This window comes from Mobula birostris, chromosome 8, assembly GCF_030028105.1.
Source record: "Mobula birostris isolate sMobBir1 chromosome 8, sMobBir1.hap1, whole genome shotgun sequence".
Taxonomy (NCBI): Eukaryota; Metazoa; Chordata; class Chondrichthyes; order Myliobatiformes; family Myliobatidae; genus Mobula; species Mobula birostris.
In genome coordinates this window covers 35,699,244-35,725,865 of record NC_092377.1, presented here as the reverse complement: position 1 = coordinate 35,725,865, position 26,622 = coordinate 35,699,244, and the positions used below count along the sequence as shown (strand labels likewise).

The 26,622-nt window shown below is 41.4% G+C and overlaps 1 protein-coding gene and 1 long non-coding RNA gene across 8 annotated transcripts in view; one reads left to right on the top strand and one right to left on the bottom strand.

The window, feature by feature from the left end:
• The window catches only part of LOC140201232 (uncharacterized), a 140,905-nt gene that overhangs the window by 76,292 nt on the left and 37,991 nt on the right, over positions 1-26,622 (top strand). For 2 of the 6 annotated variants that reach the window (XR_011886799.1, XR_011886798.1), the window contains exon 3: positions 24,488-24,640. The exons of 1 other annotated variant lie outside the window; for it this stretch is intronic. This is a non-coding gene — a long non-coding RNA (uncharacterized lncRNA). Of the gene's footprint in view, positions 1-986; positions 1,318-1,740; positions 2,423-24,487; positions 24,641-26,622 lie in introns of those variants that run through there. 3 more of the 6 variants (XR_011886794.1, XR_011886796.1, XR_011886795.1) reach the window with 3 other exon arrangements.
• LOC140201231 (endothelial PAS domain-containing protein 1-like) overlaps positions 22,307-26,622 on the bottom strand; it is a 124,326-nt gene continuing 120,010 nt past the window's right edge. For both annotated transcript variants that reach the window (XM_072265002.1, XM_072265000.1), the window contains exons 14-15: positions 24,854-24,986; positions 22,307-23,951 (exon numbers count right to left, since the gene is read on the bottom strand). In XM_072265002.1, coding sequence (XP_072121103.1) covers positions 23,800-23,951; positions 24,854-24,986 — 285 coding nt within the window. In that variant the 3' untranslated portion in view covers positions 22,307-23,799. The remainder of the gene's footprint in view (positions 23,952-24,853; positions 24,987-26,622) is intronic.

The window sequence follows — 26,622 nt, the reverse complement described above, 5'->3', positions numbered from 1 at the left end:
ATCCACCAAGGCTTTGCAATGGAACACGAATAATGGTGGAAGAGCTGCACGACAATCTCATCGTAGCAAAGATAAATATTGGTGTGTTCTCAAGAATTACTCTCAGTTTATCAGAAGGGGAGGATGTCCCTCTTCAGCGGAGCCAGTTCCCGATACAGTCAAGCTTTGCTATGACTATACATAAGGCGCAAGGCCAAACCATGGAGAATGTGTCGATTTACTTGGAGAGACCGGTATTCCAGCGTGGTCAGCTGGATGTGGCTTTAAGCCAGGGAAAAAGAAATGAAAACATTAGAGTATTCTTGAAGGGTGGCAGATCAACCAGAAATGTTGGCATCAAAAGTGTCCTTCGTTAAACGAGGAGGAGCTATATTTTGTCTTGCTACGTGTCTTTCTTCTTTAATAAACTTAGCTTTTCTTCTTTAGCTCTCAAAGCACATCACATCAGACTGCACTACCTTCCTGTCAAAGGGTCACCCAATGGGTCTAGTTCTTCTATAAAGTCTGTAATAATACCTTCTAACATTTTCTCAAGTTACTGACCTGCAGATTCTTATTTTCTGCACCCCTGTCTTTTTCAACAAATTACTCTTTTCTCATTCATTGGATCCTTCCCTAAACCTAAGGAAACTTGCAGAATTAAATTTAATGCATCATCCACTGCACAGGTCTTTTGTTTAAGAGCCCATGATAAAGCTCATTGAGATTCAGGTTCTTGTTAGGCTGCATGTGACCCCAAAATATAAACAGATTTTTAACAAATTTGTCAGAAAGCATATTTTGGAAGTGTTTTTCAAGAATATGTTAGTTTCTTAAGATAATGGCACTGCAATGAAATACTCTTCATCTTTACAAATGTAGTAGTTTGGCAGTAGAATGTGTAATCACTGTTGACCATCAAAAATTTGTTCATTAATTGCCATGACTACAAGAGTTTGGGATCTTACAGTTAATGATGCCTTCAAATCTTTCTCATTACTTGCAAGGTACCAGGTAGGAGTATTCTTACCTGAATTCTACCAGGTCCAACAATGCATGAGAAACTGGATATCATTTAGGACAGCACTGTGCTCGATTAACAAGAGATTCATCATCTTAAATAATCACTCCCTCCACCACCAGTGTGAAATGAGTCTTTGCACATTGCCAAATAATTTATACCGTTGCAAACACGAGGAAATCTGCAGATGCTGGAAATTCAAGCAACACACAGAAAATGCTGGTGGAATGCAGCAGGCCAGGCAACATCCATAGGAAGAAGCACAGCTGACATTTCAGGCCGAGACCCTTCATCAGGACTAACTGAAAAAAGAGATGGTAAGAGATTTGAAAGTGGGAGGGGGAGATCTGAAATGATAGGAGAAGACAGGAGGGGGAGGGATGGAGCTAAGAGCTGGATAGTTGATTGGCAAAAGGGATACAAGGCTGGAAAAGGGAGAGGATCATGGGATGGGAGGCCTAGGGAGAAAGAAAGGGGGAGGGGAGCCCAGAGGAAGATGGAGAGCAGGCAAGGAGTAATTGTGAGAGGGACAGAGAGAGAAAAAAGAGAGGGGGGGAAAAAAAGGAAAAGCTGAAAAACAATAAATAAATGGGGATGGGGTGAGAACTGTTGCTTTGCATTAATTAATGCAATTTTGTTTTACATTAAAATTGAATTTTGATTTAATTTTTTACATTTAATAATGTGTGTAGCAGTAATTAGATTCCAGTGAAATGGAGATAAATATATTTCTTTTTCAGTCAGTATATTTACTGCTGTTGAAGAAGCTCCTCTAGAGAACAGTGTATTTTGTCTTAAGTGCAGAGGAGGGAGGAGAAGATGGCGGCATGATGCAGCGCGCGTGGCCGTTCCGAATGATATCGTATATCGTATGGGGCCGTGCACAATCCTGATTTGATGGAGACACCCGTGAGAAGCACGGAGGAACACCTGAAGAAACTTCTGAAATGCCTGCTTCACTGCCGCTGCTGCTGTGCAATCGAGAATCTCCGGAGGGGAAGGCCCCAAATCCTTGGCCTTGGCTTTGCCTATGCCTGTTGCTGGGGCTGGGGTCGAAGCGCTCGGCAGGGATGGTGCTCCGTGCTTGGTGTCGGAGAGCTGGTCAGAGGCTCGGAGTTTCTGGATGAACTCGGAGTTGTACTGTGGTCAGATGCTTCTAGGATGCTGCATCGGCAAGTTTGAGGCACTGGAAGTTCACCGTCTGCGTGAGATGATGGGACTTTCGAGAGACTTTGAGACTTCTTACAGTGCCCATAGTCTGTTCTTTATGAAATTACCGTATTGCTTTGCACTGTTGTAACGATATGTTATAATTATGTGGTTTTTGTCAGTTTTTCAGTCGGGTTGTCATGTGTTTCTGTGACATCATTCTGGAGAAACATTGTATCATTATTTAATGCATGCATTACTAAATGACAATAAAAGAGGACTGTGTGTCCTCATAATCTTAAAAAAAGACTGATGAACATTTTAAGTGTTTGGTCGAAACCCAGACATTTTATCATATGCACCACAGACAAAATGCTGAAGGAACTCAGCAAGTCAGGCAGCATCTAGGGAATTCAATACCCAGTCAATGTTTTGGATGTTTCAGGAATGGAAAGGAAGAGGGAAGATGCCAGAATAAAAAGTTGGGGAGAGGGGAAGAATGATAGCTAGAACATGATAGGTGAAGATGGTGGGCAGGAAAGATAAAGGGCTGGAAAGGAAGAGATCTGTTAGGAGACCAGAGTGGTCCACAGGAAAAAGGGAAGGAGGAAGGGACCCAGAGGGAGGTGATAGGCAGGTGAGAAGAGAAGTCGTGGTGGGAATAGAAGAGAGGAGGAGGAGGAGGGACATTTTTTTTTTACCAGAAGGAGAAATTGATATTGAAGCCATCAGGTTGGAGGCTACCCAGACATAATATAAGGTGTTGCTCCTCCACCCTGAGGGTGGCCTCATCTTGGCACAAGAGGAGGCTGTGGACTGACACGTCAGAATGGAATGGGAATCAGAATTAAAATATTTGGCCACCGGGAAGTTCTGCTTTTGGTGTATGGAACAGAGCTGCTTAACCACTCCATCTGCCTTTTTAGCACATGAGTACATCTTTGAACTTTAACTCACTTATATCAGATTTGCACAGGAAAATCATAGTAATTGGGCTGAGAAGTTCACTAAGGATAGCTTTCCTTTGACTTGTACATTTCTCTCGAACCCAGTATTCCAAATGGAGTCTGCAACTGTTGGTAAATCCTTTTCGTGCTATGGTCTGCCGTGCCAGGCCACTAATCCAAAATATAGAAAAGAGGAGTCATGTACCATAGCAATCGGCCCTTTGGCCTTCCATCTCTATGCTAAACTTCTTGTCTCTCTGCAATAATCTCATTTGCCCAAATTTGACAGCATCCTTCCACAGCTTGCCTATAAATGCTTCTTAATAATTAATAACCTCCTCCTCTGGCAATATATTTCAAATATCAACCACTCTCTCTGTGAAATTCTGTACTTGCCCTTCAGACTCAATTTAAAACTTTTTACTCACTTCTTATGAACGCTTTTTGACATCGTTACCATGGAGTAAAAAGATTTTGACGTTCCTACCAGTATATCTCATAATTGTATATACTTTATCAGATTACTCCTCAGCATCCTCCATTCTAGGAAAAACAAGCCAAAGCTTGTCAATCTCCTCCCATAACTAAATTCCTCCAATCCAGACATCCTGGTGAAGGCAAGTGATAGGAAAGAAAACAAACTTGGTTTTGGAAGAGAAAAGAGTGAGAGGTTGTATGTTTTGCTGCTGATACTGGCAATAAAATAAGGTAGATAAGTACGCAGGGTCACATGAAATACATACCAGGAAGCAGGAGAGGAGATTTCTGGGGTCTGGACAGAGATCTGTATGTCCCTTTTAGTCACAGGTGAGGAAATTTGGTCTTCCTCCCCCTTGTCTTAATGACCTACTCATCAGCTCCCTTTGGTTTGCCACTTCAGATTCCTTTTTTTCAGTCCATAAGACATAGGAGCAAAATTAGGTCATTTGACCTATCGAGTCCATGCTGCCATTCCATCATGGCTGATTTATTATCCCACTCAATCATATCCTCCTGTCTTCTCCCTTTAACCTTTGACATCCTCATTAATCAAGAACCTATCAACCTCCGCCTCAAATCTACCAATGACTGGCCTCCACAACTGTCAGTAACAATGACTTCCACGGAGTAACCACTCTTTGTGTAAAGAAATTCCCCCTCACCTCTGTTCTAAAGGGACATCCCTCTATTCTGAGGCTGTGCCCCCTAGTCCTACACTCCCTACTACAGGAAACAACTACAGGAAACATTGTCTCTACATTCACTCTATCTAGGTTTTTCAGTATTCAATAGGTTTCACTGAGACACCCCCGCCCCCCCCCCCCATCCTCTAAACTGCACTGAGTACAGGCCCAGAATCATCAAATGCTGTTCATACATTCTCAGAATCATTCTCGTGAACCTCCTGGACCCTTTCCAATGCCAGCACATCTTTTCTTACATAGGGGGCCTGAAACTGCTCACAATACTCAAAGTGACCAATGTCTTATAAAACCCCAATATTACATCTTTGCTTTTATATTCTAGTCCCCTCAAATTAACGCTAAGAGTGCATTTGCCTTCCTTACCACTGACTCAACCTGCAAGTTAACTGCTTGAGGGCTCTCAAGTCTCTATGCACCTCTGATTTCAGAATTTGATCCCTGTTTAGAAAATAGTCCACACCTTTACTCCTTCCTCTAAAGTGTATGACCATGCACTTCCTGACACTGTATGCCATCTGCCACTTCTTTGCCCTAATCTAAATCCTTCTGCAAGCTCCTTGCTTCCTCAACAATACCTGTCCCCCAACTGTCTTTGTATCATCTGCAAATTTGGCCACAAAGCTATCAATTCTGTCATCCAAATCGCTGACATATAATGTGGGAAAAAAAGACGGTCTTTATACCAAACCCTGTGGAACACCATTAGTCACCGGTAGCCATCCAGTAAAGGCTCTCTTTATTCCCACTCTTATTCCCTACCAGCCAATATTCCATCCATGCTAGTATCTTTCCTAAAATAGCATGGACTCTTATCTTGTTTAGTAGCTTCATGTGTGGCACCTTGTCAAATGCCTTCTGAATATCCAAATAAACAACATCCACTGACTCCCCATTGTCTATCCTGCCAGTTATTTCCTCAAATAATTCCAACAAAGTTCGAAGTACAAGGATACACATTATATCCAAAGGAAAGGTAGTTAGGCAGAGGGGGTGGATAGCTCTGATTAAAAAGTGAAATCAAATCCTTAGAAAGAGGTGGCATAGGATGAGAAGATGTAGAATTGTTCTGGGAAGAGTTAAGGAACTCCAGAGTTTAAAAAGACCCTGATGGGAGTCATACACAGGCCTCCGAACATTACCAGGATGTGGGCTACAAATTACAATGGGAGAAAGAAAATGCATCTCAAAAGGGCAATGTTCAGATAGTTATGGGGGTTTCCATATGCAGGTAGGTTGCAAATATCTGGCGGGTACTGATTTTTGGATCCCGAGAGAGAACTTGTAGAATGCCTATAAAATGGCTTTTTAGAGGAGCTTGTGGTTGAGCCTCTGACGGGATCAACTATTCTGGGTTGGGTGTTGTGTAACTTGATTAGGGAGCTTAAGGTAAAGGAACCCTTATGAGGCAATGATCATAATATGATAGAATTCACCCTTCAGTTTGAGTGGGAGAAAAATGTGCTGACATTGGAAAGAGTTAAAAAGAGTTTTACGAAAATGATTCGAGGAGTGAAAGGCTTGTACTCACTGGAATTTAAAAGAATTAAGGCCTAGATAGAGTAGACGTGGACAGGGTGTTTCCTGTAGTGGAGGGGGTCTACAACCAGAGGGCACAACCTTGGCATAGAGGGACTTCCATTTAGAATGGAGATTAGAAGGAGTATTTTTATCCAGAGAGTGGTGAATCTGTGGAATTCATTGCCACATGCAGCTGTGGAGGCCAGATCATTGGGTGTATTTAAGGCGGAACTTGATAGACTCTTTATAAGTCTGGGCCTGAAAGGTTATGGGAAGAATGGGGTTGAGGGGAAATGGATCAGCCATGATCAAATGTCAGAGCAGAATTGATGGGCCGTATGGCCAAATTCTGCTCCTTCATCTTGTAGTCTTATGCTGTACATTTATTATCAAAGTATATATACTATATATAACCTTGAGATTTGTCTCCTTGCAGGCAGCCACAAAACAAAGAAATCCAATAGAACCCATTCAAAAAAAAGGCTCAAACACCCAATGTGCGAAAAAAAAACAAATCGTGCATACAATAGAAAGTAAGCAAATAACCTCGAAAACTAAAGTTGCCAAAAGTGAATTTATTGTCATGAAGTCACTTCATCACTGCAGCTCATTAGTTGCAGGACATAGCCTCAGTTCAGCGCAGAGATGAATAAACCCTGCAAAGCAGCGAGCTGAAACCAGGCCTGCCCTTGCCTCCGGCCCCGACACCGACACCCTGATGTTTTCAATCTGGCACAGCACTTAAATTCACCAAACCTTTGCGCATTCCTCGCTCTCAGTACCAGACCCTGTTGCTTCAATATACTCTTGGGCCTGAGCCCTACTGCCTCTATTCAGTCCGTACCCAATCTTTACAGTCTGGTCTGCTGCTTATATCAGTCAAACATCAACTAGTTCCTTTCTCTTGGGCTTGGCCCCCGCTGTCTCAATTCGGCCCATACACACCACACCGCAGCCATCCTGCACCTTTGAGATTTCAGAACACACTGCAAAAAAAGCTCAGCTCTGAAAGTGAAGTTACAGGCTATAGATTGTGGTAGTCATTTCCCATAAAAAGTGTGATTAATTGAGAAGTTAGTTTTACTTGGTGCCAGTAAATCATCACTGTGTCTCACCTGCACCATCTTATAGGTTTCCCCTTCAGGAAACCATGCTGACTTTGGCCTATTTAGTCTTGTCCCTCCAAATACCCCGAAACATCATCCTTAATAACAGACTGCAGCATGTTACCAACCACTGTAGTCAGGCTAATAGGCCTATAATTTCCTGTCTTTTGTCTCCCTCTCTTAAAGAGTGGAGCGACAATTGTAATATTCCAGTCCTCTGAAACCATTCCAGAATCTAATAATTCTTGAAAGATCATTACTGATGCCTTCACAATCTCTTCAGCTACCTCTTTCAGAATCCTGGTCAATTAATAGGTTTACAGACAATACAAAAATTGTGGAGTGATGGTGGACTTCAGAAAGGGTAAGATGAGGGAACGTACACCAGTCTTCATAGCAGGGATCAGAAGTGGAAAGAATGAGCAATTACAATATCTGAGGATCTAACCTGGACCCAGCTACAAAGAAGGCACAACAGCAGCTATATTTCATGAAGAGTTTGAGGAGATTTGGGATGTCACCAAAGACCCTCTCAATTTTCTACAGATATACCATGGAGTGCATTTTAACTGGCTGCGTCGCCATCTGGTGTGTGGGGGTGGGGGGCGTGGGGGGGTTGCTACGGCACAGGAACAAAATAAGATACAGAGAGTTGTAAGCTTAGTCAGCTTCATGGGTACTAACCTCCATAGTATGCAGGACATCTTCAAGAAGTGATGCCTCAAAAAGGTCTATTATTATGGACACCCATAACCCAGCCCAGCTCATGCCTTGTTCTCAGTGCTACCATTTGGAAGGAGGTACAAAAGCCTGAATTTACACACTCAGTGATTCAGGAACAGCTTCTTCACCTCTGCATTCCAATTTCTGAATGGACATCAAAACCATGAATACTACCTCACTACTTTTTTTATTTTCTATAGTTGCACTACTTAATTTAACTATTATATATTATACTTGCTGTACTTCAGTTACTTTATATTAATATGTATTGAGTTGTACTGCTGCCACAGAGACAACAAATTTCATGACATATACAGGTGATATTAAACCTGATTCCAATTCTGAATTGGTGGAGTCATGGATACTGAGGAAGGCTGCCAAAGGATTCAACAGACTATAGACCAGTTGGAAGTTTGACTGGAGAAATGGCAGACAGAGTTTTATCAAGGTGAAGATGAGAAGCTGCTCCTTGAGAGGCCAAACACCAAGAGGAAGAGGAAATGGCGGGACTCTGAGGATCATTGATGCACAGATGCAATTTAGGATACAAGTCCATAGCTCACTGAAGGTTGAAAAACAAGTAGTAAAGAAGGCATACGGCTTACATACCTTCGTCGGTAGGGAGGGTAGTTATAAAAGCTGATACAGTTGTAGGTTTGTGAAATAGCTGCCTGTCAGGAGAGATTCAGTTCTTCCACCTATTTAGTCACTAAATTTGATGATCTTGAGAGCAAAATAAAATCTGTTTTTCATAAGACAATACAATTGTTATGGGGCAACACACATAAAAGTTGCTGGTGAATGCAGCAGGCCAGGTAGCATCTCTAGGAAGAGGTACAATCGACGTTTCGGGCCAAGACCCTTCGTCAGAACTAACTGAAAGAAGAGCTAGTAAGAGATTTGGTAGTGGGAGGGGGAGGGGGAGATCCAAAATGATAGGAGAAGACAGGAGGGGGAGGGATGGAGCCAAGAGCTGGACAGGTGATTGGCAAAAGGGATATGAGAGGATCATGGGACAGGAGGCCCAGGGAGAAAGAAAGGTGGAGGGGGGAAGCCCAGAGGATGGGCAAGGGGTATAGTGAGAGGGACAGAGGGAGAAAAAGGAGAGAGAGAAAAAGAATGTATGTATAAAAATAAATAACGGATGGGGTACGAGGGGGAGGTGGGGCATTAGCGGAAGTTCGAGAAGTCAATGTTCATGCCATCAGGTTGAAGGCTACCCAGACGGAGTATAAGGTGTTGTTCCTCCAACCTGTGTGTGGCTTCATCTTTACAGTAGAGGAGGCCGTGGATAGATGTATCAGAATGTGAATGGGACGTGGAATTAAAACGTGTGGCCACTGGGAGATCCTGCTTTCTCTGGCGGACAGAGTGTAGGTGTTCAGCGAAACAATCTCCCAGTCTGCGTCGGGTCTCGCCAATGTATAGAAGGCTGCATCGGGAGCACCGGACGCAGTATATCACCCCAGCCGACTCACAAGTGAAGTGTCGCCTCACCTGGAAGGACTGTCTGGGGCCCTGAATGGTAGTGAGGGAGGAAGTGTAAGGGCATGTGTAGCACTTGTTCGGCTTACAAGGATAAGTGCCAGGAGGGAGATCGGTGGGGAGGGATGGGGAGGATGAATGGACAAGGGAGTCGCGTAGGGGGAGGGGAAGATGTGCTTAGTGGTGGGATCCCATTGGAGGTGGCGGAAGTTACGGAGAATTATATGTTGGACCCGTAGGCTGGTAGGGTGGTAGGTGAGGACCAAGGGGAACCCTATTCCTAGTGGGGTGGCGGGAGGATGGAGTGAGAGCAGACGTGCGTGAAATGGGGGAGATGCGTTTGAGAGCAGAGTTGGTGGTGGAGGAAGGGAAGGCCCTTTCTTTAAAAAAGGAGGACATCGCCCTCGTCCTAGAATGAAAAGCCTCATCCTGAGAGCAGATGCGGCGGAGACGGAGGAATTGCTAGAAGGGGATGGCATTTTGCAAGAGACAGGGTGAGAAGAGGAATAGTCCAGATAGCTGTGAGAGTCAGTAGGCTTATAGTAGACATCAGTAGATAAGCTGTCTCCAGAGATAGAGACAGAAGGATCTAGAACGGGCAGGGGGAGGTGTTGAAAATGGACCAGGTAAACTTGAGGGCAGGGTGAAAGTTGGAGGCAAAGTTAATGAAGTCAACGAGCTCAGCATGTGTGCAAGAAGCAGTTCCAATGCAGTCATCGATGTAGCGAAGGAAAAGTGGGGGACAGATACCAGAATAGGTTTGGAAAATAGATTGTTCCACAAAGCCAGCAAAAAGGCAGGCATAGCTAGGACCCATATGGGTGCCCATAGCTACACCTTTAGTTTGGAGGAAGTGGGAGAAGCCAAAAGAGAAATTATTAAGAGTAAGGACTAATTCCGGTAGACGGAGCAGAGTGGTGGTAGAGGGGAACTGGTTAGGTCTGGAATCCAAAAAGAAGCAGAAAGCTTTGAGACCTTCCTGATGGGGGATGGAAGTATATAGGGACTGGGCTTCCATGATGAAAATAAAGCGATGGGGGCCAGGGAACTTAAAATCATCGAAAAGTTTCAGAGCGTGAGAAGTGTCATGAACATAGGTAGGAAGAGTGCCGAGGTATGCAGAAATGAGTTCGGTGGGGCAGGAGCAAGCTGAGACAATCAGTCTACCAGGACAGGCAGATTTGTGGATCTTGGGTAGGAGGTAGAAACGGGAAGTGCAGGGTGTGGGAACTATTAGGTTGGTAGCAGTGGATGGGAGATCCCCTGAGCGGAGAAAGTCGGTGATGGTGTGGGAGACAATGGACTGGTGCTCCTTAGTGGGGTCACAATCAAAGGGTAGATAAGAAGAGGTATCCGTGAGTTGTCGCTGTGCCTCGGCAAGGTAGAGGTCAGTACGCCAGACTACAACAGCACCCCCTTTATCAGTGGATTTTCTAGTAAGGTTAGGATTAGTGCGGAGGGAGTGGTATTATGGTATTATTGAGAAGTTAATTTTTAATGTAATGTTATATTAATTATTGTAAGTGCTTTATCTTCTGTTCGTTTGAATTCATGGTGGATTTAACCTCAGAATCAGTCATATGCCATGAAATTTGTTAACTTAGCAGCAGCAGTTCAATGCAATACATAATATAGAAGAAGAAGAAAAAAATCAATTACTGTATATGTATATTGAATAGATTAAAAATTGTGCAAAAACAGAAATAAGGCGTATTTAAAAAAAAGTAAGGTTGCATTCACGGGTTCAATGTCCATTTAGGAATCGGATGGCAGAGGGGAAGAAGTTGTTCCTGAATTGCTGAGTGTGTGTCTTCAGGCTTCTGTACCTCCTGCCTGGTGGTATCAGTGAGAAAAGGGTATGCCTTGGGTGCTGGGTGTCCTTAATAATGGATGCTGCCTTTCTGGGACACCGCTCCCTGAAGATGTCCTGGGTACTTTGTAGGCTAGTACCCAAGATGGAGCCGAGTAGATCTATGACCCTCTGCATCTTCTTTCGGCCCTGTGCAGTAGCCCCCCCTCCTCCCCCCACCAGACAGTGATGCAGCCTGTCAGAATGCTCTCTATAGTACATCTATAGAAGTTTTTAAATGTATTTGTTGACATACCAAATTACTTCAAACTCCTAATGAAGTATAGTTGCTGTCTTGCCTTTTTTATGGCTGCGTTGATATGATGGGACCAGGTAAGATTCTCAGAGATCTTGACACCCAGAGACTTGAAACTGCTTCCTCTCTTCACTTCTGATCCCTCTATGAGGATTGGCATGTGTTCCTTCATCTTACCCTTCCTGAAGTCCGCAATCAGCTCTTTCGTCTTACTGACATTGAGTGCTAGGTTGTTGCTGCGACACCACTCCACTAGTTGGCAAATCTTACTTCTGTACGCCCCCTGCTCACCACCTGAGATTCTACCAACAGTGGTTGTATCATCAGCAAATTCATAGATGGTATTTGATCTATGCCTAGCCACACGGTCATGGGTATAGTGAGAATAGAGCAGTGGGCTGAGCACACACCCCTGAGGTGCACCAGTGTTGATTGTCAACGAGGAGAAGATATTATCACCAATCCACACAGATTGTGGTCTTCTGGTTAGGAAGACAAGGATCCAATTGCAGAGGGAGATACAGAGGCCTGGGTTCTGTAACTTCTCATTCAGGATTGTGAGAATGATGGTGTTAAATGCTGAGCTATAGTCGATGAACAGCATCCTGACATAGGTGTTTGTATTGTCTAGATGTTCTAAAGCCACGTGAAGAGCCATTGAGATTGTGTCTGCAATTGACCTATTGTGGCAATAAGCAAATTGCAGTGGGTCCAGATCCTTGCTGAGGCAAGAGTTCAGTCTAGTCATGACCAATATCTCAAGTATTTCATCACTGTATATGTGAGCGCTACTGTGCAATAGTCATTGAAGCAGCTCACATTAATCTTCTTATGCACTGGTATAATTGTTGCTCTTTTGAAGCAAGTGGGAACTTCCTGTAGCAGTGAGAGGTTGAAAATGCCCTTGAATACTCCTGTGAGTTGATTGACACGAGTTTTCAGAGCCTTACCGGGTACTCTGGAGCCTTCTGCCTTGCGAGGGTTCACCCTCTTTAAAGACAGCCTAACATTGGCCTCCAAGACAGAGATCACAGGGTGCAGCAGGAATCTTTGCAGCCCTTTCATAGAAGGCACTGAGTTCATCTGGTAGTGAATCATTGCTGCCATTCACGCTATTGGGTTTCACTTTGTAGGAAGCAATGTCTTGCAAACCCTGCCAGAGGTACATTTATAAATACATTTTTCTCAGTTTAATGGATGTGTCTGTGATGGTGGTGAGGTAAATAGTGGAGGGAATGGTATAGATTACATTCAAACTAATTCACCTTTCTAATCCACCCAGTGCCTGAAAAAAAAGATAAAGCTCATTTTGACCAAAGTTGGTGGTTATCTATGTGACCAGCAAGTACCCAGCTAGTTTGGACTTAATAGATAATCAAGTATGTAAGCTTGGAGGTTCAGCATTTCTGCACTGTTTACATAAGTTATTTATGATGCAATGGTGTTTTTCTAATCATTTTCAAATTAATTTCTGTTGTGAGTTTCATTAGTTTTTGCATTTGTAGACTTGATTGGGAATTATTTGCAGGAGGCAAAGATTGGGAATAAACGAGGCCTTTTCTGGTTGCCTACCGGTGACTAGTGTGTTCTGCAGGGGTTGGTGTTGGGACTGGTCCTTTGCATGCTATACATCAGTGACTAGGATGACAGAATTAATGGCTTTTTGGCCAAGTTTGCAGACGATATGGAGATTAGGTGGAGAGGCAGGTGGTGTTGTGGATGCAGAGAGTCTGCAGAAGGACTTGGATTTGGAGAATGGACAAAGTGGCAGAATGGATATAATGTATGCAGTGTATGGTTATGCGCTTTTCCAGAGGAATAAAAGTGAAGACTATTTTATAAATGGGAAGAAAGTTAAGAAAATCAGAGCTGCAAAGATACTTGGGAGTCCTCTACAGGATTCCCTATTGGCTAACTAGAGTTAACCTAAGGAATCGGTGGTAAGGAAGTTCAAATGCAATATTAGCATTCATTTTGAGAGGGTTAGAATATAAGAGGAAAGATGTAATACTAAGGCATTGTAAGGCATTGGTCTGACTGCACTTGGAATATTGTGAGTGGTTTTAGGCCCCTTATCTAAGAAAAGGTGTGCTGACATTGGAGAGGGTCTAGAGGAGGTTCATGAGAATGATTCCAGGTATGACAGGGTTAACAAATGAGGGGCATTTGGTGGCTCTGGTCCTGTACTCACTGGAGTTTAGAAGAATGATGGTGGGGGGGAAGAGCTCATTAATTTTATCGAATATTAAAAGACCTAGATAGAGTGGATGTGAAGAGGATGTTTCCTATGGTGGAGGAATCGAGGACCAGGGGGCACAGCCTCAGACTAAAGGGTTGTCCCTTTAGAACAGAGATGAGGAATTTCTTTAATAAGAGGGTGGTGAATCTATGGAATTCGTTGCCACAGACGGCTGTGGAGGCCAAGTCTCAATAGTTAAAGCAGAAGGTTGATAGGTTCTTGATTAGTAAGGGCATCAAAGGCTATAGGATTATGGGGTTGAGAGGAATAATAAATCAGCCATGATGGAATGGTAAGGCAAACTCGATGGGCCAAATAACCTAAATTAGCTCTTATGGACTTACTGACAAATAGCAAGATTGTGCATTCTCATGGTCAATAACAAAATAAAAAGCCACAATAGCCAAAGCCTCAAGTTCTCACTTCCTATCTTCTGGACTATATGGTGCATCAGCAGTCTGGATCTGAGAAATTGTTAAACCTCTTTGTAAACGGGAGGAACTATCCCATAGACTACTTAAACAAACAGTGGGATGCAGTTGTGCTCTCTTCTACCACAGTATCTATGAAAAACCTCTCCCACCAGTGGTGAAATAGTGCTGTGTAAATGGAAAGAAGTAGCCACGGGATTTCTAGCACTAACTCTCAACTCAACAATTCTCATTGTATCAGATCAAGCATGAGTAAGAAACCATTTTTCTATTACCAGCAACTGTTCACCACATCAGTGACTGCAGGTGTAGGTCAGAGGTTGACCATCTCATGACAGTTCAGTTCTCAACACCCCAAATCCTTTCAATTTGAGGCTGTCTGTCTGTAGCTTTCTCCTACGTTCTGCACTGTGGATTCTGCTTTTAGGGAATGGAGGACAAAATTTATCATAAAATTTCAATGACATTTTCAGCTCTCCCATCCAATTCTAAGAATGCAGGTCACATGATGCACTTCTGTCCCAGACATCAGTCCGAAGCCTGTAATCTTCCTTATTTTAATATCTAGAGTAATAGAGTTGTACAGCTCAGAAAAGGTGCTTCAGCTCAACTTGCCCACGCTGACCAATATGGCCCATCTAAAACACAAAATTCTGCAGACGCTGGAAATCCAGAAATCCAAAATACTGGAGGAACTCAGCAAGTTGAGCCTCATCTATGGAGGGGAATAAACATTCAATGATTTGGTGGGGGGGAGGGGGGCAGGGGGGAGAGGGAGAGAGAGAGACCAATCCATGCACCTGTCCAATTGTTTCTTTAACGTTGTTACTGTACCTGCTTCAACCTTTCGTTCTGGCAGCTCTTCCCACATACATTCCACTCTTTGTGTAAACAAAAAAAAAGTGATGGCACTGCAACTATCCCATTGTAATACCTGATATTCCGTTTCCTTGGATTTAATGGAAGTGAATATTGGGCAGAGAGAACTGGTGGTGACAAATGGTGACCACTTACTGCCAGCAAGCAAAGAGTTGTTATAATTTTTAAGAAATCAGACTTTCCACAGGAAGGAATCGTGTATGCTATTCTTCCCAGCAGATAATGGGGTAATCTGGAGAAATGCTTTACATAAGAAATAGATGAAGCCTGCTTTACCACTCAGTAAGGTATCCGCTGATCTTGTTTTGGCCTCAACTACATCTTTCTGCCTGTTCCCCATCTTTGACTTCCTTATATTGAAGAATCCATGTCAGACTTGAGTATATTCAAAGTAGAGTCTCCACAGCTTTCTCTGGATTGGGGAATTCCAATGTCTATACGGTAATTCTCTGAAAGAAGAGAGTCCTTCTTGGATGAAAACTAATGGAACTAATTTTTCTGAAATTATGCTGCTTCAACTTATAACCATATACTGTATAACCATATAACTTAGATGAATATGTCTGAGAGAACAAGCAAATTTAGTGAAATAGCAAATAAGAACCTTAAATACTATTACAGAAGCCATTTGCAACCCTTTTTTAGATGCTTCTGGTGGAACAGAGAAGAAAAAAAACAATAGGTTTCAATAGGTACATTTAATGTCAGAGGAATGTATACAATGTACATCCTGAAATTCTTTCTCTTTACAATTTTTGTTACAATCTACTTTTAGCTAAAGTTCAATGACAAAACATGATTGCCTGATCATGGCATCATCAGCCAAATGCTACAACGATCACAACAGAGAGAGGATGGGGGAGGGGGTTGGGTTGCAGGAAGGAGGAGCTGCACATTCAACTAGTAAAGTCTATTTAAGTTCAACAACTGCGGAGATTCCAACATGTAAAATTGGTTAGGAAATAGTGAAAGAAAAAGTTCAAAAGTATATGAACTTGTTGTCTAAGATATATATAAAATAGTCCACAAAGCCACCTTTGAAGCATTAGAACTTGTAAGATTTTAGATTCATTAATAAATTTATGGGAAATCTTATTGTAGTGCTGCTTAGAAAGTTTCAAATGCTAACAGAATTTCAACAAACTAGAAAGGCAGGTGATTTGAAAACATATATTAAGGCGTCATGTACATTATCTAGAATAATGTTAAACAATTACACTTGAAGACAAATATACATGCCATTTGATTGGTGATTCATCTATGAAAGAGTTTGCTCTAAATTTGCTCAGATGAGGAAATTAAACATTAAGGTACATCAGGATGAAAAGCTTGAGGTGAATTGTTACATCACTTCATGGTTTGATGAAAGCTGTTTACTCAAGTGACACTCAACACTATTTGAATTGCCAGTGGTTGCATGGAAGAGCAATTTTAGTATCAAAGAATATCGTAGGTATAGGCCATGAATATAGACTTTCCTTTGAGGTTTCCTGAGCAGAGTGTACAATATAAATCTGTGTGACAGGCATTAATGATTGTGTGTGTATGTATTTTTTTGTTGTATGGAAGTAAATACAAAAATGATTTTCAATACAAAAACATGAGTAGCACCAGGTACAGTAGTTAGAATGCTTATAAATGCTTTGTATTTTCTTTTATCTTGTCTGCCAGTGCTATTTCATGCCCTCTCTTCACTGTGATAGCTTGTTATATATCATCTAAAACATTTTACACCCCTGTAGGGCCTCCCATGTTTCTGTTCTCTAAACCTGCCTCTTTATTCCTTTGAAATCTATGGTTCTTTGAACTGGATAGGTTAATGTTGGCCTAAACAAAAACTGATCACGTTGATGGGCTGATAACTATGTAACACATAGATAAGGAGCAACAAACAATCTGCTGGAAAACATCACTGGATTGAGCAGTATCTGTTGATGGGAAGGGAATTATCAACGTTTCCTTTTATCTGTCCTTCACTTCTTTCCCCCAATAGTTCCCAATATCACCTTCCTTACTTATCAGATTCCAGCACTGTTAGCTTTGTATTTGTGCTTATCATCCTCCTAGCATTCTCCAACTTCACCCTCTCATCTCCCTACCTGGCTCCTGCCTTTTATTTTGTTTGCCTTCATCTATCATTCTCCTGCCTCTGCCTCCAACTTCACTTTTCTCCCTTCTCTAACTGGCTCAATCTGCCCATTCTTCTCCCCCCCCCCCCCCCCCCCCGGATTACCAATCACCCATGATCTGTCTCACTAATTCATCTCTCTACTTGTAAGGTCAATGTACGAGGAAATCTTACAGAAATTGACAGGACACATAGTATCACTTAAATAGAAAGGGATCATGGGCTGTGTCCATAGCTCTCTAAAGAAGATGTTGTATTGCGCAGTGGGAGAGAAAGTTCAAAAGAAGCGAGTTGGGCAGTCTGGACATTCTGCATGCTGTAGTCCCTGAGGAGATGGATTGCGTAGCATGAGAGAGAGAAAGAAACCAGCAGGGGCAGTCAGGATATTCTGTGTGCCACAGCTGCTGGGAAACACTGGATTGTGCATAATTAGGCACTTGTTAAGGGCCAATAAAAAGAAGTTATTTTTAGGTGGAGCAGCCATTGTGTGAGGAGCCAGACTTAAAGTGCGAGGTTTTGGCTCATAGAGGCTTCGGCAAGGAGATAGGAAGGCTGTAGGTAGATTTCTTTTTTCATTTAATTGTTCTTTTTTTCTTTCGTTCTTTCTTGCACTGCCTAACAGTGGGGATGAGAGGCGGGATAATGGAATGCTCCTCTTGTAGGATCTGGGAAGGCAGGAAGACCTCCAGGATGCCTGACAACTACACATGCAAAAGGTGCATCCGGCCTCAGTTTCTTTCGGATCGAGTTAAGGAATTAGAGCTGAAACTGGATGAAATCTGAATCATTCAGGAGGCTGAGGAGTTGATGGACAGAACATACAGGGAAGTAGTTACACTGAAGATGCAGGGCACCGGTAACTAGGTGACCATCAGGAGAGGAAAAGGGGATAGGCAGCTAGTGCAGAGTATCTCTGTGTTCATTCCCCTCAACAACAGTTAGACTGCTTTTGGGGCGGATGGTGGATGACCTAGCAGAGGAAAGCCACAGCACTCGGGTGTCTAACACTGTGGCTAGGAAGGGGAGGGAAGACAGCAGGCAAGCTGCAGTGATGGGGGATTCATTGGTTGAGGAACAGACTGGAGGTTCTGTGGATGGGAACTAGATTCCTGGATGGTATGTTACCTCCTAGGTGCTAGCATTAGTGACATCTCGGTTCAAGTCCATATCATTCTTGCAAACACGAGGAAATCTGCAGATGCTGGAAATCCAATCTGTGTGTGTTGCCACAGCGTTCTTCAGTAGGAGGGTGAGTAGCCAAGGGTCATGATCTACGTGGGTACATGAGTAGGAAGAGTGATGTGGTCCTGCAAAGTAAGTTCAGAGAGTTGGGTGCCAGGTCAAAAGACATGACCTCCAGGGTTGTGATCCCAGGATTGCTACCTGTGCCATGTGCTAGTGAAGCCAGGAATAGGATGATCATACAGTTTAACATATGGTGCAAGAGGGACAGCTTCAGATCTTTGGATCATTGGGCTCTCTTTCAGGGAAGATGGGACCTACAAGAAGGGATGGCTTTCACCTGAACTGAAGAGGGCTAATGTACTTGTAGGATGGTTTGCTGGTGCTACACAGGATGGGTTAATAAGCGAGAGCTGCAGGGCGATGAGAACCAGAGCGCCGAAGCAGATAGTTAAGCCTACCTACATAAGGAGTAAGGAATTGAAAGATTGAGCATGGTGGTACTGATGTTCTGAGGTGTGTATCAGTTCAGTGCAGGGAGTATCATAGGAAAGGCAGATGAGCATAGGGCATGGATCAGCACATAGAATTATGACACTAGAGCTCATTTTGAGATTTGGTTGCAGGAGCGGGGCAGCACTGGCAACTCAAGGTTTGTGGTTCAGTGCTTTAGATGTGATAGATAGGGAATGGATTAAAGTGGGAGGGGTGGCATTACTAGTCAGAGAAAGTATCACTGCAGAGCTCAGACTGGAGAGCTCATCTACTAAGGCTTAATGAGTGGAAATATGGAATAAGGAAGGAATGACCACATTAATGGAATTATATTATAGACCATCCAACAGTCTGTGGGTTGAGAGGAGCAAGTTGTAGACAGATCGCAGACTGTTTCAAGGACTGAATCTGGGTGGCTGAAGCTGCACCTGCACCACTGTCTGCTGTGCTATGGTGCCTCCTTTCCTAAATTAGTAACCACTATGATTGCCACCTTATTTGGTTTAGGCAAAGACTTAACTATGTTAAGATTAGATGAAATCATTGATAATACAGTGGGAACATTGTACACGGTGACAACACATTCAGACACTTAAACAACAGGTTGTTTTGGTGTCCAGTTTGTTACAGTCACAAGAGTTGAGTTCAGGTAATTTGTCTTTTTCTACTGTGTCTGATTGGAGTTTGTAACATTCTAAACTGGATGAGGAAGTAGAAGGGTGGGTTAGTAAGTTTGCTGATGACACAAAAGTTGGGGGTGTTGTGGATAGTCTGAAGGGTTGTCAGATGTTACAGCAGGACATTGATAGGATGCAGAAATGGGCTGCAAAGTGGCAGATGGGCTTCAACCTAGATAAATGTGAAATGGTTCATTTCGGTAGTCAAATTTGTAGACAGAATATTAATAGTAAGGCTCTTGGGGCCTGTGTCCATGGGTCACTCAAAGCTGCTGCACAGATGACAATGTTGTTAACCCATGGTTTTGAGTTCAAGAGCTGTGAGGTAATGATAAAGCTGCACTAGACCTCAGATAGAGCCCTCTTGGAGTACCATCTTCATTTCTGGTCACCTCACTACAGGAAAGATGTGGAAACTACAGAAAAGGTGCAGAGGAGATTTACAAGGATGTTGCCTGGATTGGGGAGCATGTGTTATGAGAACAGGTTGAGTGAACTTAGCCTTTTCTCTTGGGTGCAACAGAGGATGACAGGTGTACAAGATAATGAGAGGCATTGATTGTGTAGACAGCTAGAGGCTTTTTTCCCAGGGCTGCAATGGCTAACACAAGGGGGCTTGAAAGTTGGTACAAGGGCAAAGTCAGAGGCAAGTTTTTCCATACAGAGAGTGGTGGGTGCATGGAATGCACTGCCAGCAATGGTGGTGGAGGTGGATACAATAGGGTCTTTTAAAAGACTCTTAGATACATGGAGCTTAGAAAAATAGAGGGCTATGCAGTAGGGCAACTCAAGGCAGTTTCTAGCGTAGGTTACATGGTTGGCACAACATTGTGGGCCGAAGAGCCTGTAATGTGCTGTAGTTGTCTATGTTCTAACCAGAAAAGAATACTTTAGATTGGTTCATGTTGCTGCTGCTTGAAAGCTTGTCACTCGCAGCAGGACAATGGGTGTTAGTGTGAGAGTGTGCCTGTGCCATGGGGTCTGTCGGTTGAATTGATTGCTGGCATTGCTGTAAAATAAAATTCATGAATTGCTGGATTTTTATGCAACAGTCATCAGGGGAAAAACGTGCTGCACACAGAAAGATATGAGTGTTGAAAATGTGAAAAAGGAACATAATTCATTCTGGCTATGCATGTGTCATGTACTGGACTACTTCTGCTCCAGGTGGTCGTTTTGAGCTGATGGCCCTAAGCTACCTATGATATAAAAAAACTATATGGTGAATTCTGGTAATTTGGGACACATTGGCATCAGTACATCTTGGCCCAATTAAGCAATTATCCAAATTAGCTGAAGTTTCATGCAAATAGTTAAAAAGGAAAAAAAAGACAATCTAATTTCACTGAGTAATATATTATGTATTTTAGTGAAATATGGAAATTAGAACAGTATCAATACTATTACAGAACTACAAAACTGTACTAATTCCTAATACTTAACAGGGGAATTTATCCAGTGCACACATTCTTTTGATTGACTGTAAATAAATAAAATCTGCATAGATGCTTTGTATAGATAACATTGCCTTCATACAATGCTCCAAATCTTCATTTTCATTGTAACATTTAAGATAACTGCCGATAACTTCAAATTCTTTGTAGGTCCCAACCTGTTGAAGTAGTTAAATCATTTGATTTTCACTCCCAGTCACTTCTGGCAACTCCAAGCCTGAATGCTTGAAACTGGAGTGAACAAGACAGTTCTGAATTGTCTTACTGTTTATTTCTCACCTATTATCAGTGATGAAAATTACTGCTTTTAGAACGCAAGCACATGAATCTGGTTAGAAACTGCCTGGCAACTATCTCCTGCCTGATTGAGTGGCAGAGCGTCCCAAATAAATGAAGCGAATCCCAGCTATTTTCTTGATTTTTGTTTTGTTCTTTAAGTGTTGTCCCAAATAGGTGGCTAATCTGATTAACCAATAGCCCAATTGACCAGAATCCACTGTACTGTGTTAGTTGCATAACTATGAGCCAGTTTAACAAGTCAGTTATCCAGTGTGTTGCATGACTACTGACAAAATCAGCACGTTGGGACTGGCATGCCTCAGTGTGACCTAATTTCTCAGCATGCTTGAGACATTCCTTTCATAATTAGCAATAGATTTTCTTTAATGCTTAAAGCCATGTACTACATGATTAAATTCCATTTATAGCATGGGATAGGAATAATTAAGTCCTGAGGAAGGCAGTGCACCATCTACAACTTTGTGCCTGTTATTTGCTAGATTGATATTGTATTTGATGATGGGAGTCAACATCTATGTGATTTGATCACTCACCAAGAGCCCATAGAAACTGCTTCCAGCAAAGTAAAAACAGTGGTGTTATAAGGCAAAGTAGTTAGTAACAAGCCCAAAGTAAGGCAACTGCAGATATTTATTATAATTAGCCCTAGATGCTTGCTGATATTGGTCATGGTCAGCCTTTCATTTAAAAATATACATGTCCTGCCAATGTAATTATTACATGGTGTATCTATTTAATTTTGTTCTCTACCGTTGAGCTAGGTTGTTGTCCTGTGCCTCAATTCAAGCAAGTTTATAACAGTCAAGAATAAGACATTAATGGCTCAGTCCTTTCAGTCAACAAAAAGAATGTTGAAATGGACTCAGTCTGGTTATGCATCTGTGCATTTAAAGGTATTTTTAACATTAAGGGAGGAAATAGATACTGTTACACAACTTGTAACAGTAATCATTCTGCTTCATCCACCTTCACAAAGGCTACCCTTTTTTGAAAAAGCAACTGTAAATTGAAACAAATGTACTTGTAGTTTCTTGAGGTAGTTACAGCATTTTAGATTTGATCTACTGTCTACAGTTATTAACTTTATTAATTTAATTTCTGCACACTGGAAAGAAATTCTGTGGCAATGCTAATTATTCTGAAGGTTGATACTGTAAGTTCAGTACTCTGTACTTTTAGATCAAGTTGCAAAGCTAGAAAAGAAATCCAATTTTTAATGAATCCTCTCCACCACAGTTCTGATTAATAGATATAGAGCAAGTGCTAAAATAAATTTTAAAAAATGGATGCAGATATGTGACATGAAATGTTTTATGCTTTAATAAGATACTGATGTCAAAAAATACATTACCTCATTAGATTAAAATTTCCCATACAGAAAAGATATTAAGAGGCACTCCATACAGATATTAAATACTTGTAATAAAAATCTATAGCTGTTAATATTAGAACTGAAACACTGGCATGCTAATTTCGAGCCAAAATATCAAATGGATGATTTACTTCAAATTCATTATACCATGGCCCTTTGATTCTTAAGGAATTAGTCTGGTATATGCATTTTTTTGAAGAAAACATTGAAAACATGTGATACTTTAAGGTTCCCTACAAAAGAATCAACTTTATCTTATTGAAGTCAAACCTTCTGCATATTGTATATTCTGCTGAGCACACTTACTATTGGAATGAAGTGTCAGGATAAAATGTTACACTCTGTAAAAGTGCCCCTGTAAAGGGAAAACTTGAGCTTAAGGAACAAACAAACATTTTGGGTCTCATTTATTTCACTTATGACAGTGCAATTTGACCTTTCCACCCTTCTATTCTGATTCGCCTAAGGAATCTTTTTAGTACAATTAATTTTGATATATTTTGTTTCTTGCAACAGCCTCATTTATAGAGTATAAGGGGTTAACCTTAAATTGATAGGGTCCCATTAAGCTTCACAACATTTCAGCAGGATAAAAGAACTGTTATATTTGACCAAAGAAAAATACAACTAAATATACTTTAAATCTTTTACATTGTTTTGATGTATTCTCTTACGGTGCATTACATATCTAAAATATTCCAGATTTTTAATAAACATTAATATTAAATTGTTGGCTTCTTGCCTTCTTTTCAAGACATCCCCAGTTATCACTGACCAGAACACCAATTGAATGCAAAACCAACACTTAAAAAAATTGGTTATGTGAATACAAGTAGAAATCCATTCTGTTTCTGCTACTCAAAGTACCAGTACAAGATTAACACCAAAGATCTATAAATCTTTATAAGCTTAATATTTAGTAAATGAGTCACCACGAAGATGAAGCTTATTGAAGCTACAGTGTGCAACTGAGCAAAATGTCCACATACAATACACTGTATCTACTACCAAGATAGCTTTTTTAGCAGTTAGTATTTTAATTCACTGATCTTTTGTAGGAAAAATAGTGGAACATTTTAATTGTCTTTCAAAAAAATTAAGTGCATTTTTCAACACAAGAAAATACCTGCTTTTTTAATTGAAAGGGTAAGTGGAAAATTAGGAAATAACATATAATGCTACCAGAATGTTGATGAAACTGTTTACTGAAAACAAAGACAGAACATTAAAGAAATAAGATGTTGTAATGGCAAGAATAATAGTACATATTAATCTGAGAAGATTTATTACATAAAATTGTGGACTCATTGAACAAGCGAGTGATTTTTTTTAAACTACATCAATAATGGACTACTCGCAAAAAAAAGTAACTTTTATAAACTTGAAGCTATTATCACAATTCAGGATAGCAATAATGGCACAACTCTAAGTTGCTTGGTCAAGCGCTCTGAGCAGTTCACGTCCGTGCAAAAGTGTTGAGCTTCCCATCACAGGTGCATTTACTTCACAGTCATACCTTGTCAGCTCTGGCAAAGAGTAGGCCAAAAATGAGGAACCCAAAAGGCGGGTTGCCATTCCTGCAGGCAGAATAAAAAAAGAAAATCATACTTGCATAATCATTTCTCAAAAGGTTACTTTAAATCTTTAACCAGATGAATGAACATTACAATAGGTGTGAAATTCATTAGCAGAATTCTGTCCACAGCACTGCAGCATTGAAAACAACACCAGGATTTCAGCCAAAAATCCCAAAGGTAGTCAGTATTCAGTTCCCCAACAGGCTACTTGTTTTTGATCCTTATCCAACACAATCAAAGATGCACTGGCAAAAATTTTCAGGTATTTTAATATACATTCTGTCGTGTGAGGTTCAGTTAAGGTGCGAAATGGGGTGCCATTTGAAATTAGGCCTGTAAACCTTTGGTCTTACAATACAAAGTTGCATTACTAGTTAATCAGATAATGGATTTTAAACTAAATATTTATTAGTTACCAATATTTTGGACTTTGTTCTATTATATGGCAATAATTGAATTTTTATTTTGGGATCTGCAAAATGCTCGAAATAAAATCTAGAAATTGTGATTTTTCCCTCTCCCACTCCTTTTCCTAGTTCGTAGTCTGAGAATTCTTCAGTGCAATTTGGAACTTGAGATAGCACTATTGCTGTAACCCTGAGAACTGATATCCAATAGCAACAGATGACAACATGGGGAAATCCTGTGCCCTCAAGAACCTTGCAGTCTCTGTGTCAGTGCTCCTTCTGGTGAGAAGTGTTACTTTATTTAAGTGTACAGAGAAAATTGCATCCCAAAACATATCCTGAGATTGGGCTTCCAATGTAATCTGAATGGAGTTAGCACATAGAGTAAAGGTTTGCCAGTGTTATATTTAAAAATTCAGAAGTCATTGTACATACCCCTGAAATCAAACTGAACATAAGAATAGATTGTGGCAAGTACAGAATGCTCATTCTTACCTGTAAGTGAACCTGAACTCAATGATTTTTTCTCCATTAGAGGAGAATTATGTTCAGATTTAATGCTTTTCATTCTTTTCCACAACATTTGTGTAGAAGTATTACTTCTTGGTGGGTCTTCATATGGAGATTCCTTAAACAGAAACGAGATGTCAGTCCATGCTATCAATGGTAGATATTAAGATGTTGTTTGTATAAAACAAATACAAGTAAAATGTTCAAATGTTTTTTTAGAAAATTTACAGCGTTGCACTACAATACCTTGTAAAAGAATTCATCCCCCAACTCTTTGTTCACATAAATAAGTATTACAACCAGGAATTTTGATCAACTTAGCTGAGAATTTTTATTTGTGAATCACATGCACCCTTTTTTCACAGTTGAGTCCCCCCCCCCCCCCCCACCACTCCGTGCTGTAAAAACAACTGGGAAAATTATTAAGCGTGAAAAACTAAAAATTCAAAGACTGAAATGGCAGCAGTTCAGGAGTATTCATCCCCCTTTGCTCAGTACTTTTAGTTGAACCATATCTCACAGCTATTACAGCCAGAAGTCTTGCTGAATAAGTGTCTATTAGCTTTGCACAACAGGATGGAGCAAGATTTGCCTATTCCTATTTCCAAAATTGCACAATCTGTGCCCAGTTAGTTGGGGAATGGAGATGGACAGTAATCTTGTCATCTTACCAGAGATATTTGATTAGATTAAGGTCAGAACTCTGACGGGGCCACTCAACAACATCAATTTTCTAAATTCAAAGCCATTCCATGGTTACTGTAGCTTTGGGCCGTTATCCTATTGAAAGATTAATTTCCTCCTTGGTTTATGTTTTCTGGCAGAGTCTAGCAGGTTTTTATCCAGGATCTCTCTGTATTTAGCAGCATTTACCTTCCCATCAATCCTGACCAGTTTTCCATTCCCTGGTGCTGAAAGGCATACCCATAGCAGGAGATTACCCACACCATACATTACAGTAGGGATAGTGTTACCTGGCAGATGCGCAATATTTATACCTGTGCATACAGGCTATGCTGTAGGCCTGATTTATGCTTTTGCGTAGCCCTACACCTTAGCGAGCATGCGTAGTTGTGTCTGCATCGCTCTGCAATTCACCGCCAAAATGCAGGTTGGCGGTGGGGTTTCTATGCCACTGTGTTGAGTTTCTTCATGAGAGACATGGACAAGGAAATGCATCTCAAATATTTTCAGATGTCGGCAGATAGATTTGACGATTTGGTTCATCGTCTCCAACCGTTTATTTTGCATCAGTGTACAGACATGGCGGAAAAAAGCAGGAGGAAATGTGATGCTACCAAGCGGGCCAATCACAGTTCTGCAGTCTGCATTACCACGAAGCGTGAGTTACTTTTTTTGGGGAGGTGCACGTCACCCTATGGCGTAGGGTATGTGGCACCTACGGCGTACATTTGACGTAAATTGGGCTTAACTCCCATCCAACCACTAGATCTTCTTCCAAACCTTTTTAGAATATCTTCTAAGTGACACTTTGCAAAGTCTTTGTGAGCAAGGATATGTTTTTTGTTAGTTAGGGCTTCTTTCTTGCCACACTTCAATAAATATCCTTTTTGGCAAGGCTTCAGAGATTGTGTAGCTACAAGCTTCATCTCCAGTTGCTGCAAATGACTTCTGCAACTCATTCAATAACTGCTGGCATCACAATAGCCTTTTTCACAAGTGCCATTCCTCTCAGGTGACTAAGTTTAGAGGACTAGGCTGAACTAGGCAGTGTGGCTGTGGTTTCATATTTT